Source organism: Pinus tabuliformis, chromosome 7, assembly GCF_031772625.1.
Source record: "Pinus tabuliformis cultivar Carrire ecotype Pingquan chromosome 7, CPIR1, whole genome shotgun sequence".
NCBI lineage: Eukaryota > Viridiplantae > Streptophyta > Pinopsida > Pinales > Pinaceae > Pinus > Pinus tabuliformis.
In genome coordinates this window covers 1,748,983,847-1,748,996,914 of record NC_142293.1, presented here as the reverse complement: position 1 = coordinate 1,748,996,914, position 13,068 = coordinate 1,748,983,847, and the positions used below count along the sequence as shown (strand labels likewise).

General features: G+C 37.5%; 1 protein-coding gene across 3 annotated transcripts in view; it reads right to left on the bottom strand.

Annotated features, from left to right (window-relative positions):
* LOC149255334 (protein SAWADEE HOMEODOMAIN HOMOLOG 2-like) overlaps positions 1-12,548 on the bottom strand; it is a 50,011-nt gene extending 37,463 nt beyond the window's left edge. The window contains exons 1-5 of one of the 3 annotated variants that reach the window (XM_089460459.1): positions 12,450-12,548; positions 11,773-11,905; positions 5,831-5,916; positions 5,614-5,659; positions 5,359-5,494 (exon numbers count right to left, since the gene is read on the bottom strand). In XM_089460459.1, coding sequence (XP_089316585.1) covers positions 5,359-5,494; positions 5,614-5,659; positions 5,831-5,916; positions 11,773-11,826 — 322 coding nt within the window. In that variant the 5' untranslated portion in view covers positions 11,827-11,905; positions 12,450-12,548. Of the gene's footprint in view, positions 1-5,358; positions 5,495-5,613; positions 5,660-5,830; positions 5,917-11,772; positions 11,906-12,219; positions 12,428-12,449 lie in introns of those variants that run through there. The other 2 variants (XM_089460458.1, XM_089460460.1) reach the window with 2 other exon arrangements.
* Positions 12,549-13,068: the final 520 nt, after the last annotated feature.

Genomic DNA, 13,068 nt, shown 5'->3' with positions numbered 1-13,068 from the left:
TGCAAAAGTTCTCATTTATATAGCAAGTAATAGTGCATATAACCAAAATAGCACTTAGTGCAAAACATCGTTGAACCAAAAATGTTACAAACATCAAGAAGCGGGCTCTAAAAGGCCTTTATAATCCAAAATAACATGCTAGACCATAGTATTATACTACACCCTATAATGCTACAAGCTATAGCTATAGCAAATCAATGATCAAATCATCAATCATCATCAGAATCATCATCCTCCTCATCCTCATCTAAAGAATGAGTAGCATCCCAGTCTGCAATGGGATTATGGCATGATTCCCCTAGCCCTGAAGCTGTTACTAGTGAAAACCCAAAAATCTCTGGGAAAAAATAAATCTTTGAAGTAGCTCAAAAATATTCCAACCCAATAGCTCTCCAAGACTCCAATCAGCTCTTCAAATCTGCAAAAAATCTCCCTCAAAACAACCCTGCAAAAAACTCTCTAAATTCTCCTCATTGAACTTAGCTCAAGAAATGCAAGAGACTCGAATGAATAGTGTGAGTAGAATAGAGGGGGTGGGGGTGTTTAAATAGCTTTCGGCGGGGGGGGGGGGGGGCTAGATTAGGTTTAGAATTTAGGAAAAATAATAATAAAAGTAAAACCAAAAAAAATGAGAAAAAAAATCATTTTTTTGCTTGCCTGGCCGTGTGGCCGTGGGGCCGTAGGCTGGCAGAACTGGTCATTTTCGGTTCGGACCGATTTTGCCTCCAAACCAGTCGAACCGGTTCGATTCCAATAACACTGGTCTATACTTTGAATATATCATTGAAATTTGCTCATTTATTCATATGCTTGCTTAATTCTTGGAAACAAGTTATTTTTTGACAAGTAATCCAAATTAACCTTTCTCCTAGAGACTCATATCATATAACTTTTCATTAGGAACCACCCCCCTTAGCTAACCTAGGAAATAGCTTAAACAAAGAGAGTTGAGAATAGGTAGCAGCCCCTTCTCTTAGTTCTTACCACCAACCATACCTTGTGGGGTTAACGGTTTTTCTCACTAACTGGTAGGTGTAGGCGGTAAGCGTAACAGGTCCCAATTCTAGAAGAAAGATCAGACATAGATATGGTCAGCATGGATGACCTACATGAAATACTTACAACTTTCAAAATGAGAACAAAACAGGACAGCACAATTATTTCAGCGGTGCAACCTGAAAAATAAAGTCCCCACCAGGGACAATTTGAAAAAAAAAAGATGCATGGCAGGTCCTAGCAGGAGTGTTCTATGTAAAAACGCAGAGGAGATTGTGGAACACCTATTCTTTTTCTGCCCTTTTTTTGTGGGAGTGTGGAACTCGGTAAGAAATTGCCTAGGTTCTCTTTGTGCATTGTGATCTCTATTGTCCATATGGTTTTATGGTTGAATTTCTAAAGTGTAATTGCTTAATGATAAACTGGAATTGTTAAAAGAAGATTTATATCAATAGAAGTAATTATCAGTATTTCAAGATTTTGTGCTTCTATCTATTGCACTTAAAAACTCAACATTGTTGAGGACCATTCCTAAGTTCAAATGTACGGTAAGGCTTCATTTTTAGAATATTTTTTTCTCCTTATGCTTTAACAAATCGAGTTATCCCTCACAAAATGTCTAATGGTTATTGGGATAGGTTAGACAGTGACTTCTTAAAATAGGAGCCTTTGGCTACTTTACTTCCATGTAGAATGGCAAGTCACTGTATATGGATGGCCCTTGTGAATTTTACAAGAGATGTGGGTCACCATCGGAGATGACTTTTGTTGTATAGTATCTGAAGTGTACTCTTTTAGTAGACTTTCTATAGTCCTCAATTAGCATTTAATGAAACTTATTCCCAAGAACACTACTAGATTTACCATTAAGGGCTAGAGGCCCACCACCTTACTCAATCTTGCTTAAAAAGGTTGGCTAAGAAAGTGGCCATGAGGATACATTTGGTTGCATTCGTTATTGAGCCTGTGATTCCAACATCCCAGCATCTGAAGTGGACCTAAGAGGCTAGCCAACAATCCCTTTTTCTAAAGACTAAGTTTAACAATACTTATGATCAGACATTGGTCCTTCATTTTTTAGAAGTTGACTTGTTTTGGTTTTGGACCGAGGTGTGTCGCCATGGTGAATACTCTCTTCACTAATGCGTCAAACTTTGTCTCAGCTAATAATTCCTTGTTCCCACAAATTATCCTACATCGATCTATTCACTAGGGGTGCCCCCTAGCCCCCTACTTGGTCCTAAGGATACATCTGGCTGCATTCATTATTGAGCCTGTGATTCCAACATGCGAGTATCTGAAGTGGACCTGAGAGGCTAGCCAACAATCCCTTTTTCTAAAGACTAAGTTTAACAATACTTATGATCAGACATTGGTCCTTCATTTTTTACAAGTTGACTTGTTTTGGTTTTGGACCGAGGTGTGTCGCCATGGTGAATACTCTCTTCACTAATGCGTCAAACTTTGTCTCAGCTAATAATTCCTTGTTCCCACAAATCATCCTACATCGATCTATTCACTAGGGGTGCCCCCTAGCCCCCTACTTGGGCTATTTGCTAAAGATTTCCCATACTTAGAGGCAAGTGCAAGGCATTTTTCTCCCGAATAGTTCAAAGATGGTTAACAACCATTTTGTAGATGACCCTCTCCTCTTTGTGAACATTGAGCAACACCTGATTGATGGGTCCATTACCTGGTTGGACACCTTTTGCTCTACATTAGGTGTTGTGGTTAGTAACCACATGATAATTTTTGTTGATTTGGTTGGAGTCATGCAAACTCGACATATATTCAACACGAGGTGATTGTAAGATATTTGAGCATTCCTTTTTTAGTGGGTTGTCAATCGTGTCTATGTGGCAATGGTGTACCTAGAGGTTTCAAAAGCAAACTCCATGTTGCGCATCATAAGGACCCCCCATTTGCGCAGAAATTGAGAGTTGTTGAGTGTATTATCCCGGCTTCACATGTCAATTATGTCTCTTGATGGTTTCATAGCAATGATCAATTTCAATGATTAGAGTAGATTTTGTAGTAATATTTGTGGTCTGAGTATGATGGAGAGAGGGGCCTTCCTCTAGTTCCATGGGATGCATGTTCCATGCCCAAGGATGAGGAGGGATTGCCTAGTTGATGTTGCTACTCAGGCCATTATTCTTGCAGCAAAGTGATTAGTGAGGCATAGGTAGCTTCATTCCTTGGCAGATCTTGTTTCAACATAGGATTATGACTGTGCAGCAAATAGGCAGGGTGCAAGGAACCTTTGATCTATGTGATATTGTTTCCTTTCCCTACCTATTTCGAATTTCGAGCTCACTCATTTTCAAGATCATATGGTCAGCTTGGTAAGTTGTTGCAGGTTTGGTTCGATGGAATTGGGAGGGGACAGGGCAAGTTGGGATTTAGCACAATGTCCCATATGGAGTTAGAGAATGCAAGCTACATGTATTGTGAAAATGCATCGCTTTCAAGGGCGCAGTTTTAGCAAGAATGGCATATTCTTCTGCGGGCATTTATGCGATGCAACCACACATGTTCTTAGAAGGATCAGCACTCTCTATTTCAGGAGTATGGACTGATTGCCCCGAATCATACACAGATTTTGGAGTTGAGAGGACTCATCATGTAGAGAGACCTGTTCAAGATAATATAGGGATGCGCAAACCTTTCTAGAGGAATAGGGGATAGAGCTTTGGTCGACCTTGACAGCAGTATGAATTCCGACCACTGCATTTAAATTTGCATCATAGAGATCCATTATCCCCAGTTCTCCATGCAAGATGGGCGTTGATTGACCTGAATGATAGATGGGTGTGCAGACTCCATAGTGTTTGGTCTGTTCAACTTTCTTATAAGCTAAGAGTATTTACCTAGCTAATCATGTTCCAAAGGATCCCATTTAAAGCCCATTTGGCCAAGAGTGGACTTTCTAACAACCTTTGCCATGTCTGTCATCACTCAAAAATGATGCAGCACAATTTTTAGGAGTGCCAATTTGCTAAGAGCTTCAGGAAATATTTTCAGGAACAGTATTCAGTTCTACTGCAAGGCAGGGGTCATTGATGTGCTGCCTTGTTTCTAGATTGCCCTGTTGATCAAAGATGCTCAATCTCTAAAGTCAATACAATATTCATATTTTATCTTAAGATTCATACCATATTCAGATTTTATCTCAAAAGTCATACCATATTCAGATTTTACCATGTTGCATTACAGAAGAGGCTCTGAGCTCCATTGTACATACCCTTCAACTTCTTCTTTATTCTACAAAGAGTGTTTGCCTAGCTAGTCATGTATCAAAGGATCCCATCTAATGCCCAATTGGCCGAAAGTGGACTTTATAACAACCTTTGCCATGTCTGTCCTCACTCGAAAATGATGCAGCACATTTTTTAGGAGTGCCAGTTTTCTAAGAGCTGCTGGAAGTATTTCCAGGATCAATATTCAGTTCTGCTGCAGGGCAGGGTTCATTGGCTTGCTGTCTTGTATTGCATTACAGAAGAGGTTCTGAGCTTCACTGTATATAACCTTTCACTGTTTTGTTTATTCTTTGTAATATTTTATTGTAAATATAAGATGTATTTAACAAAAATTAAAATTAAAAAACAAATACATAAAAATTATAGTTGTGCCAAGATCAATTAGAGGTTGGCACAGAAAAAAGGGTAGAATTGGATGAATAGTATTTATCCTATCTGCTTATCTATCTCTCAAGAGAAAGATACATAAACAGACGAACAGATAGATATATACATGCACATAAAGATATAGATAGATCATAGAACAATAGACAGTCAGATAGTTCTGCTGCAGGGCAGGGTTCATTGGCTTGCTGTCTTGTATTGCATTACAGAAGAGGTTATGAGCTTCACTGTATATAACCTTCCACCTTTTTGTTTGCTCTTTGTAATATTTTGTTGTAAATATAAGATGTAATTAAAAAATAAAAATAAAAAACAAATACATAAAAAATTATAGTTGTGTCAAGATCAATTAGAGGTTGGCACAGAAAAAAGGAAAGGTAGAATTGGATGAATAGTATTTATCCTATCTGCTTATCTATCTCTCTAGAGAAAGATACATAAACAGACGAACAGATAGATATATACATGCATATAAAGATATAGATAGATCATCGAACAATAGACAGTCAGATATTGTGTGTGTGTGTGTGAGAGAGAGAGAGAGAGAAAAGAGATTAGAGTGGCTTTCCCAATAATTGTATCTATTGTTCAATGGTACAAGTCCATCTATTTATTTATTTCCCTCCATTATTCTGGACTATAGAAGAGAAGCATGAATAAAATAAATCTCACAAGGAATAAAACCCAATTTCACTAGAAGAGTAGTCTAGAAATGCACCTGAAGGAACAGCTGCAGAACTAGTCACCGCTCTCTTTGCTACTGAGTCATCGCGAGGTAACGGTGTAGCATTTCCTTGCACCTTAACAGATTTTGATTTTTGTGAATACCTCTTGTTTTGAAACCAAGTCCATACCTGCATTACAAAGTTGAGATTAAAAGTGAGTTGAAATCAAAGACATGAGATGCCTAGCAAATAACATTTGCATAATTTTATGAAGACAGCAATGGTTGAGTGGAATTCCAAAGTTGGACCTGCTTTGTTTGTACAATAATTTTCCCATCCCTTTCTGGTGATGCACTGCATTTCAATGCAGCATGTTATTATAATTTATCACTTCAAGGACAAAAACATAGAATCGAGGAAATTTCACACCTCCAAATCCTCATCACGATCCCTAAAAACTCAAAAACAATCTAACTGCCACTTCCATCTGTAAAATGTAAAATCAAATAGATATCTCTCAGATACCTGAATTTCTCAGCAAGTGAACGGATCACATCACGATGAGGAATTGCACCTTTAGAATCTTCTAAGACCTTTTCCATTTCTTGAACCTTCAGAAAACAAGACACTACAAGATAAGATTGCTGTGTATAAGCATTGCAATTATAGACCAATGAAAACCAAGACCTTCTATAATCAAAGCTAGTTCAAAGTTGTAGTTTAAAATCAAGCGAAAAGTTTCCTTGAACCAAATGAGTATATGTTCTGCAACGAGTAGTATTAGAGATGCATATGCATATCCATTATGAGGCATTTTATTACAATCTACATATTCATCCCAACGAATCAACATACCAAATAAAGCATTTGAATAATATCATCATAATACAAGAATGAATAAGAATCCTTCAATGCATAATACAAAAGCTATGCAGAAACAAAGTCAAACAACTCAAACTTGGCAAGGGCTCAACAAACCCAAAATGGAGATCCAACTCAAGGATACATAAAATATTCAAATTTTCACAAAATAAAATCAAGGGTTTTTATTTTGTTGCTCGTCTATAAAAATAAATCGTATAACATAGGCATAGGCTTGTGTAAATAATAAATAGCCAAATGAAATACACATCAACTTTCAAAATAAACATTAAAACTGAACACTGAACTTCAAATTATTTAAATTGCAAACAGAGCTTTGGTTCACTAGTAATTTCAAGGAATTCTTAAGTTGTCCACAGGGGTTCCATTCTCATCATGGTCTACCCATCCAAATGGCAAGATGAAAAAGGGATGATAATGGGTCCAAGCCTCAATGATTTAGACAGAATAGATACCCCTCAATCCTAGCAAACCCAGACGAAGTATAGATATGAAATGCAACCCCTGACCTCGAGGTGTGTTTTTAAAGAAACTTTCAAATTTAAAAATAAATAAATTAACTAACTTTAAATGCTCCAATTATTATGTATCAAATAGATTAAACTTCAAATTTACAGACTATGCCACGGTTGATCAACAATGGCATAAAATTATATTGATAATGAATCATTAAACCCTCAAACTTATGCATGGGAATTCAGACGCTTTGCCCTTGCATCTTATGGTGTTGATAAGTCTATCCGATCTCTATCTAGACATCTAGCCAATTAAGATCCTCATCTTGGAATGTTGCCTCCATTTTTTTCCCTCAATCCAATCTGATGTCAGATTAACCCCATCCAGCATAATAGCATAACCAATCCTACTTGCTTCCATCTATTGCACAAACAGTAGATCATTCAATCGTTTCTAGGTCAGCCCAATGCACCTCTTAAAGCAAATGTGTCCAAACATGCTCTGATTATCCTTGCATACAAAGCCACTACATTTTCTGCCTCAGTGCTCTAATGGTGTTGAACTGGTAGTAATCAGGGCATCTGTCAAAAGATATTTGCTGATAAGCTACCACCAAAAGTACCCTCTCACACATGTCATCCAAAAATATAAAGAAGACCAAGTAATAAGCAAGTACAAGTGGTACCTGTAGGAGCTCCAAGCCAAAAAATACCATCAAAGAACATTAATAAATGGGCCAAAAATATCCAATGAAGGCTCAGCCCACAATGAAGATGGAAAAGAAGACCGCATGTGTACATGCATGCTAAAAAAAATGCCAAGTAAAAACTCCATGATGTGATCTCCAAGGTGTAATCATTTCCTCAATAAATGTGCAAATATCTAAGTACAAAAAGGAAGAGGTCAACATATCGAATAATAGCCCACAGTCAATGTGCAAAGAATATATACCAGCCAACTAACTCCATGGAACAAGGGACGACCCCATCATCAGGCAATGAAATACAAATAAATATAAATATGCCTCCAAGTGTGTGCCAATTAGGGGTGCGAACTCAATGCTCCATATCATAATAAAGTCATCCAAGTGTTAATAACCTCCAAATAGGCTAGGCCACTCACAACATAAGCTCAACGATGCCAAATAAAACCATAAAAGGACTAGAAAACACAAACACATGAGGAACAATAATTAATCATCAAAACTTAGGGGAATCTTTAGTTAATGAGTTCCCTATTCTAAAATGCACCAAGGGTCCATCAAATATGTGAGCAAATACTAAGCAAAATTCTCCAATACTCCTCATATGCTAGATGTGAGCCTTCAACCACCAAAAACATACCATACCACCATGATGAACATATCCATCAATAATTACTAGGGTGGTCCATCAATAAGAGCCACAACATCCCACATCATCAACATCCAATATCTTGAGAGGCTATAACCACCACACATGCACAAAGAGTAATACCATGATGCTAATATAAGTCATATGAAGTAGCAAGCAACATCATCAACTATCCACTGGTATGTTGATCCATCAACCAAAGATATGCCCCCAATAGAGGAACCGTGGCAATCCATCACAAAGGAGAAATGAATCTCCTCCAACCAAGGCAATCAAAGCAACCAAATGATAGCACCATCTCCAAAGAGGCCAAATCCTCATGAAGGTGTGATCCTGAAATACATGATAAACTTACGCAGGGTTAACCCTCATATGCAATATGAGGGGTAACAGTTCTTATAAATGGTTCAGCCTTGAAAATTTTCAAACCAACAAGGAGGTTGAGGCAAGGGTTCTCATTGTCTCCCTTGCCCTTTTTAGTATTTACTAGTGGCTAAAGGACTAAGCAGGGGCATGATTGAAGCAAAAAGATTAGGTGTTATTTCAGTAATCAAAATTGGTAGGGCAATTTCAATTTTCACTAACAAATTTATTACTTGTAGATGATGTTCTGCTGTTCTCTAATACTAGTGAAAGAGAAGCTGAAGGAAATATTGAAGATGTATGGAGTAGCTACAAGTATTTAACTAAATGTGCAAAAACCTTCTATCTGCTTTAATGGCCCGGAATAAAACAATGAGCAGAGATTCTTAGGATTCTTTCCTTTCAAGCTCTTAAATCTTCAAAATGGATTTAAGTATATGGGTTTTCTTTTAAACCAGATGGATATGGTATATAGGATTGGGGTTGGCTGTTGGAAAGAGTTGAGGACAGAATTAACAATTGGGGCAACAGATGGTTATACTCAGGGGGTGAGAGATTGACTTCGGTAAAATCCGTGGAGGCAATCCCTGCCTTTTGGCATTCATCTGCCTATATTCCCAATGTGATCTTGGAAAAATCAAAAGGCATGCTTTAATTTTCCTTGGTCCAGGAAGAAAAATGAAAATCCAGGTCGTTTATTGATTGGATCAGAGATCCAAGAAAAAGTATAAAAATGTCTCAATCCACTGCAAGACTATAGTTTAGATCTTTCCCGTGATTGGAAACTGCCTGGCTTGTGCAGATTTTGTAATGGGCTGTGGTGAAAGAGTAACTTTGCCAGTAGATCTGTAGGCTCATTGCAGGAAAGAGGATTGGGAGACCCCAACTGACACATATCTGGAACAAGATTGGAAGTCAACTTGGTCTTAGTTCTGAAAGGGGAGCAAGCAGACTTATGGAATGCTTATCATGATTATCTAGAGAAAGGACATGTCAAGCCAAAAGAGGAATTCCAGGACAAGATCTGTGTGTTGTCAAAGTCTGGACAATTCCAGGAAAAGATCTTATTATGAATGAACGACACTTTAAGTATGGATGTATAGTATTTTACTTGTTACAACCATCAAATCTGATTAACATGTCACCTTCATATAAATAACTTGCAGCTCACTATTGTTATCTTTGATCTTATTTTATAAACTTACATGGATTAAGCTTTTCAATCAACTTCTAGTATTACAGTCCAGACTCCAAACAAATATAGCAGCAAACTACTGGACACCATAATTATCATATTTACAAAGAATTATATGACTGAAAGATATTTTCCTCCCTTGACAGCATAAGAAGCAAATGGAGAATTAGTGCTTACTCACTGATGCCAATTTCATTCTAACAGTATTCTAATTGTTGTGGGCACATAATTTAGTTAGCAAGAAATAAGCAAAGCTCTATACCATCTTAAGGTGTTCGATTTTACTATAGCCCATTACGGTAACTGAGTTATCATAGTATGCCTATTTGAACTACAGTGAGGGCAGAAATTCTATAAGAACATAATTTGGCCTCTGCACAAGATATTCCTGTCTTGCAGATGAAAATATGACTGCCATGTGAAAAAACTTAAATTAGGGCCTTTTAAACTGAGTTCACATCTGACAATGTTAATATAATTGCTCCCACCAGCATCATCGTGCAGACTTCCCAAGCCATGGGAAGAATGTGGGTGCCTAGTAAGCACAGAGTTTCTTTGGACACCAAGCTTTACCAGCTCAAAAGAAATGATATTCACCTGTTCAGACAGCCACTGATCCCTAAGTTATGACATGAATATAAACATCTTGAAACCTTAACTACTTGAACAAAGGTTATATCTAGATTGATGCTACCCTCAAGAATGACCGTTACAGTGCATAATTGGTACAATGATATTGCACTAAACCATTAACATTGGTAGGGCACATTATCCAAATCGGCAATTGGAAGTTGGAACTTCAAATCAAAAATTGAATCTGGATCCAGACTGCAGCAGTAATGAGACAAAAGCAATAAAACAACTGCACAAAGGTAATAATTCCAATCTAAATGGTTTCCCAAAAGCATAGTGGCACTTAGCATTGTTCTAGAAGATGCATTGGCACTCCCACTTTCTACTGACAATGGATACACATTTTTAGTCCCATTGACCTGCTTTTGTGGTCTTTTGTTGGACATCAATAAAACTATCTTATCTTAAAAGGGAACACAAAAACCTCCATATGCAAGGCAAACAATCTACATCATGAACACAGAATATGAATTTCACTGGTAAAAGGAAGAAATTGGTCTGCGTGCTTTCCTTGCTTATAGAGGGGCAATGCAAAAAAAAAAACAATCCACACAGTGATCAGGAACTCCCATGAAAAAATAAAATAGAAACCAGGAAACAAAATTCTCCATATGGGTGGCCAACAATCTAAGCACGAATACGAAATGTGTGATTTTCAGTAGTAAAAGGTCCTAATTGGTCTCGGATATGCTAGCTATCCTTGATTGTACAGAGGCAACGCAAAATTGCGAGCCGGACAGTGAGCAGGTCCCACAAAAATATAAAATGAAAGAAAATCGGAGAACACAAAATTCTCCACGTAGATGGCAAGCAATCTATATCATACACTGAATGTGTGATTTTCACTACCAAGGTGGTAATTGGTATCAGACTAAGTCATCTAGGCTGTTAGTAAGCTGTTTATATATGAACAATGCAAAAATACAATCCAGACAATGATTAAGAATTCCCAAAAAAAAATTAGAAAAACCAAACAATAATATTTGATAAAAAAAAAACAAAAAACAAAAATTAGAAGGAACACAATTCTCCATGTAGATGACACTAATTTAAGCATGAACACCAAATTTGTGATTTGCACTAGTGAAAATTGGTAATTGATCTCAGATATGTTAGCTCTCCTGACTTATATAGAAACGATGACACAAACCAATGCAGAGAGCGATTAGGAACCCTCACAATAAAATAAAATAAAAATAAAGCACAAAATTTCCATCTGGGAGGCAAACAATCTACAGCATACACCGGAATATATGATTTCCAGTAGTAAAGGATTGTTATCGGTCTCGGGTATTGTAACTCTGCTTGCTTATATAGGAACCATGTAAAAATACAATCCAGAGGGAGATCAGAAACTTCCCACAAAAAATTAATAAATAATGTAGGACCCAAATTCCTCGATGTGGATGGCCAACAATATACAGCATGCATTGAATGTGTGATTTTCACTAGTGAATAGTGGTAGTTGGTCTAAGATATGATAGCTCCCCTTGATTATATAAGGAGGGGAATTTGTGTCTGATTTTCTCAAACAATCAGATCCATTTAATCAGCAAGAAATAAAAAGTTAGAAAGGGAAAACATACCTCCTTGGAAGAGAAGCGGAAAACAGGAGCCCCACTTAGCGGCGGTCGCCCCATCGTGCGATAAGACCTACTGGTAACTCGTCTCCTTACTTCTCTGCAACCCGCTTATAGCTTCAAGATCACTCCGGGCAGCCTGACAGTACAAACAAAAATACGTCAATAAAATAAAAGGGAAAATGATATCGCAAAACAAAAACAAAGCCATTGCAAACGCAGATTGAATCCTTCTATAAACTTGATCAACAAAACTGAGAATCTCTGTATATAAACTTATCAATAAAACTGAGAATCTCTGTAAGGAAATAAAAATATGGAAATTAATTGTATTTGATAAAAGCGTGTGCTGTCGTGGCTCTGATCATAAACGCCTATGTCATTCGTTATTTGGGGAAAATCTTGTAACATCCAAAAATAAGAAACACCCACTAAACGAGGGCAAGTGCTTGCCAAAAAATGGAGGGAAAGGTGGAAAATAATTCGCCAATATGAATCTGGGACTTGCTTAGCCTTGGAGTAACAGATAGAGTGTCAAGATGAGAGTGGAACGCCTTGAAAATCAAACTAGAATACGAGGATAACTATGGATCCAAAACCATATCAGAGTAATAGAAAGGGTTTTCCTTCCATGACAGGGTCAAAATCCCTAATGTAAGCCTCCAATATATATACACACCCACCTTAACTAAGCTCTAAAGATGAGGCCAATACAGCATGTGCTCATTTATTCCACTCGTGCTAATTGCATGATTTTGCGTGTTCCCAGTTGGTTTGGGAAAAAATATTATCGATACACCACGAGGAATCTATTTCCATAAAAAGATAGTTTTGTGACTTTTACTCTATTTGCTAAGTATTATATTATGGTCCGTTTGATGTTAGGTTGGCTTATGGGTTAAGGATTAATTTTTTAATATTTTTTAAAAATTCACCAAGTTTAATATTTTCTCTAACATATATATAAAAGAATAGAGCTTCAGTGGGCCTAATGGTTAAGAGCATGTGTTTCTTCCTAAGAGGTCACAGGGTTAAAACCAGAGGGGGTAGAGTATGCATGCGTTCGTAGACTTAGCAATCAAATCGTTGCGCAGAGTTGGGTCCCTTGTCCCACAAACAAGGGGATCTCATACGAGTTGGGTCCCTTGTCCCACAAACAAGGGGATCTCATACACATACACCAGTCCCTTGTCCCACAAACAAGGGGATCTCATACGAGTTGGGTCCCTTGTCCCACAAACAAGGGGATCTCATACACCTATTTGGTGTCTGGCTTGGTTGTGACCTTAAAAATGGATGTTA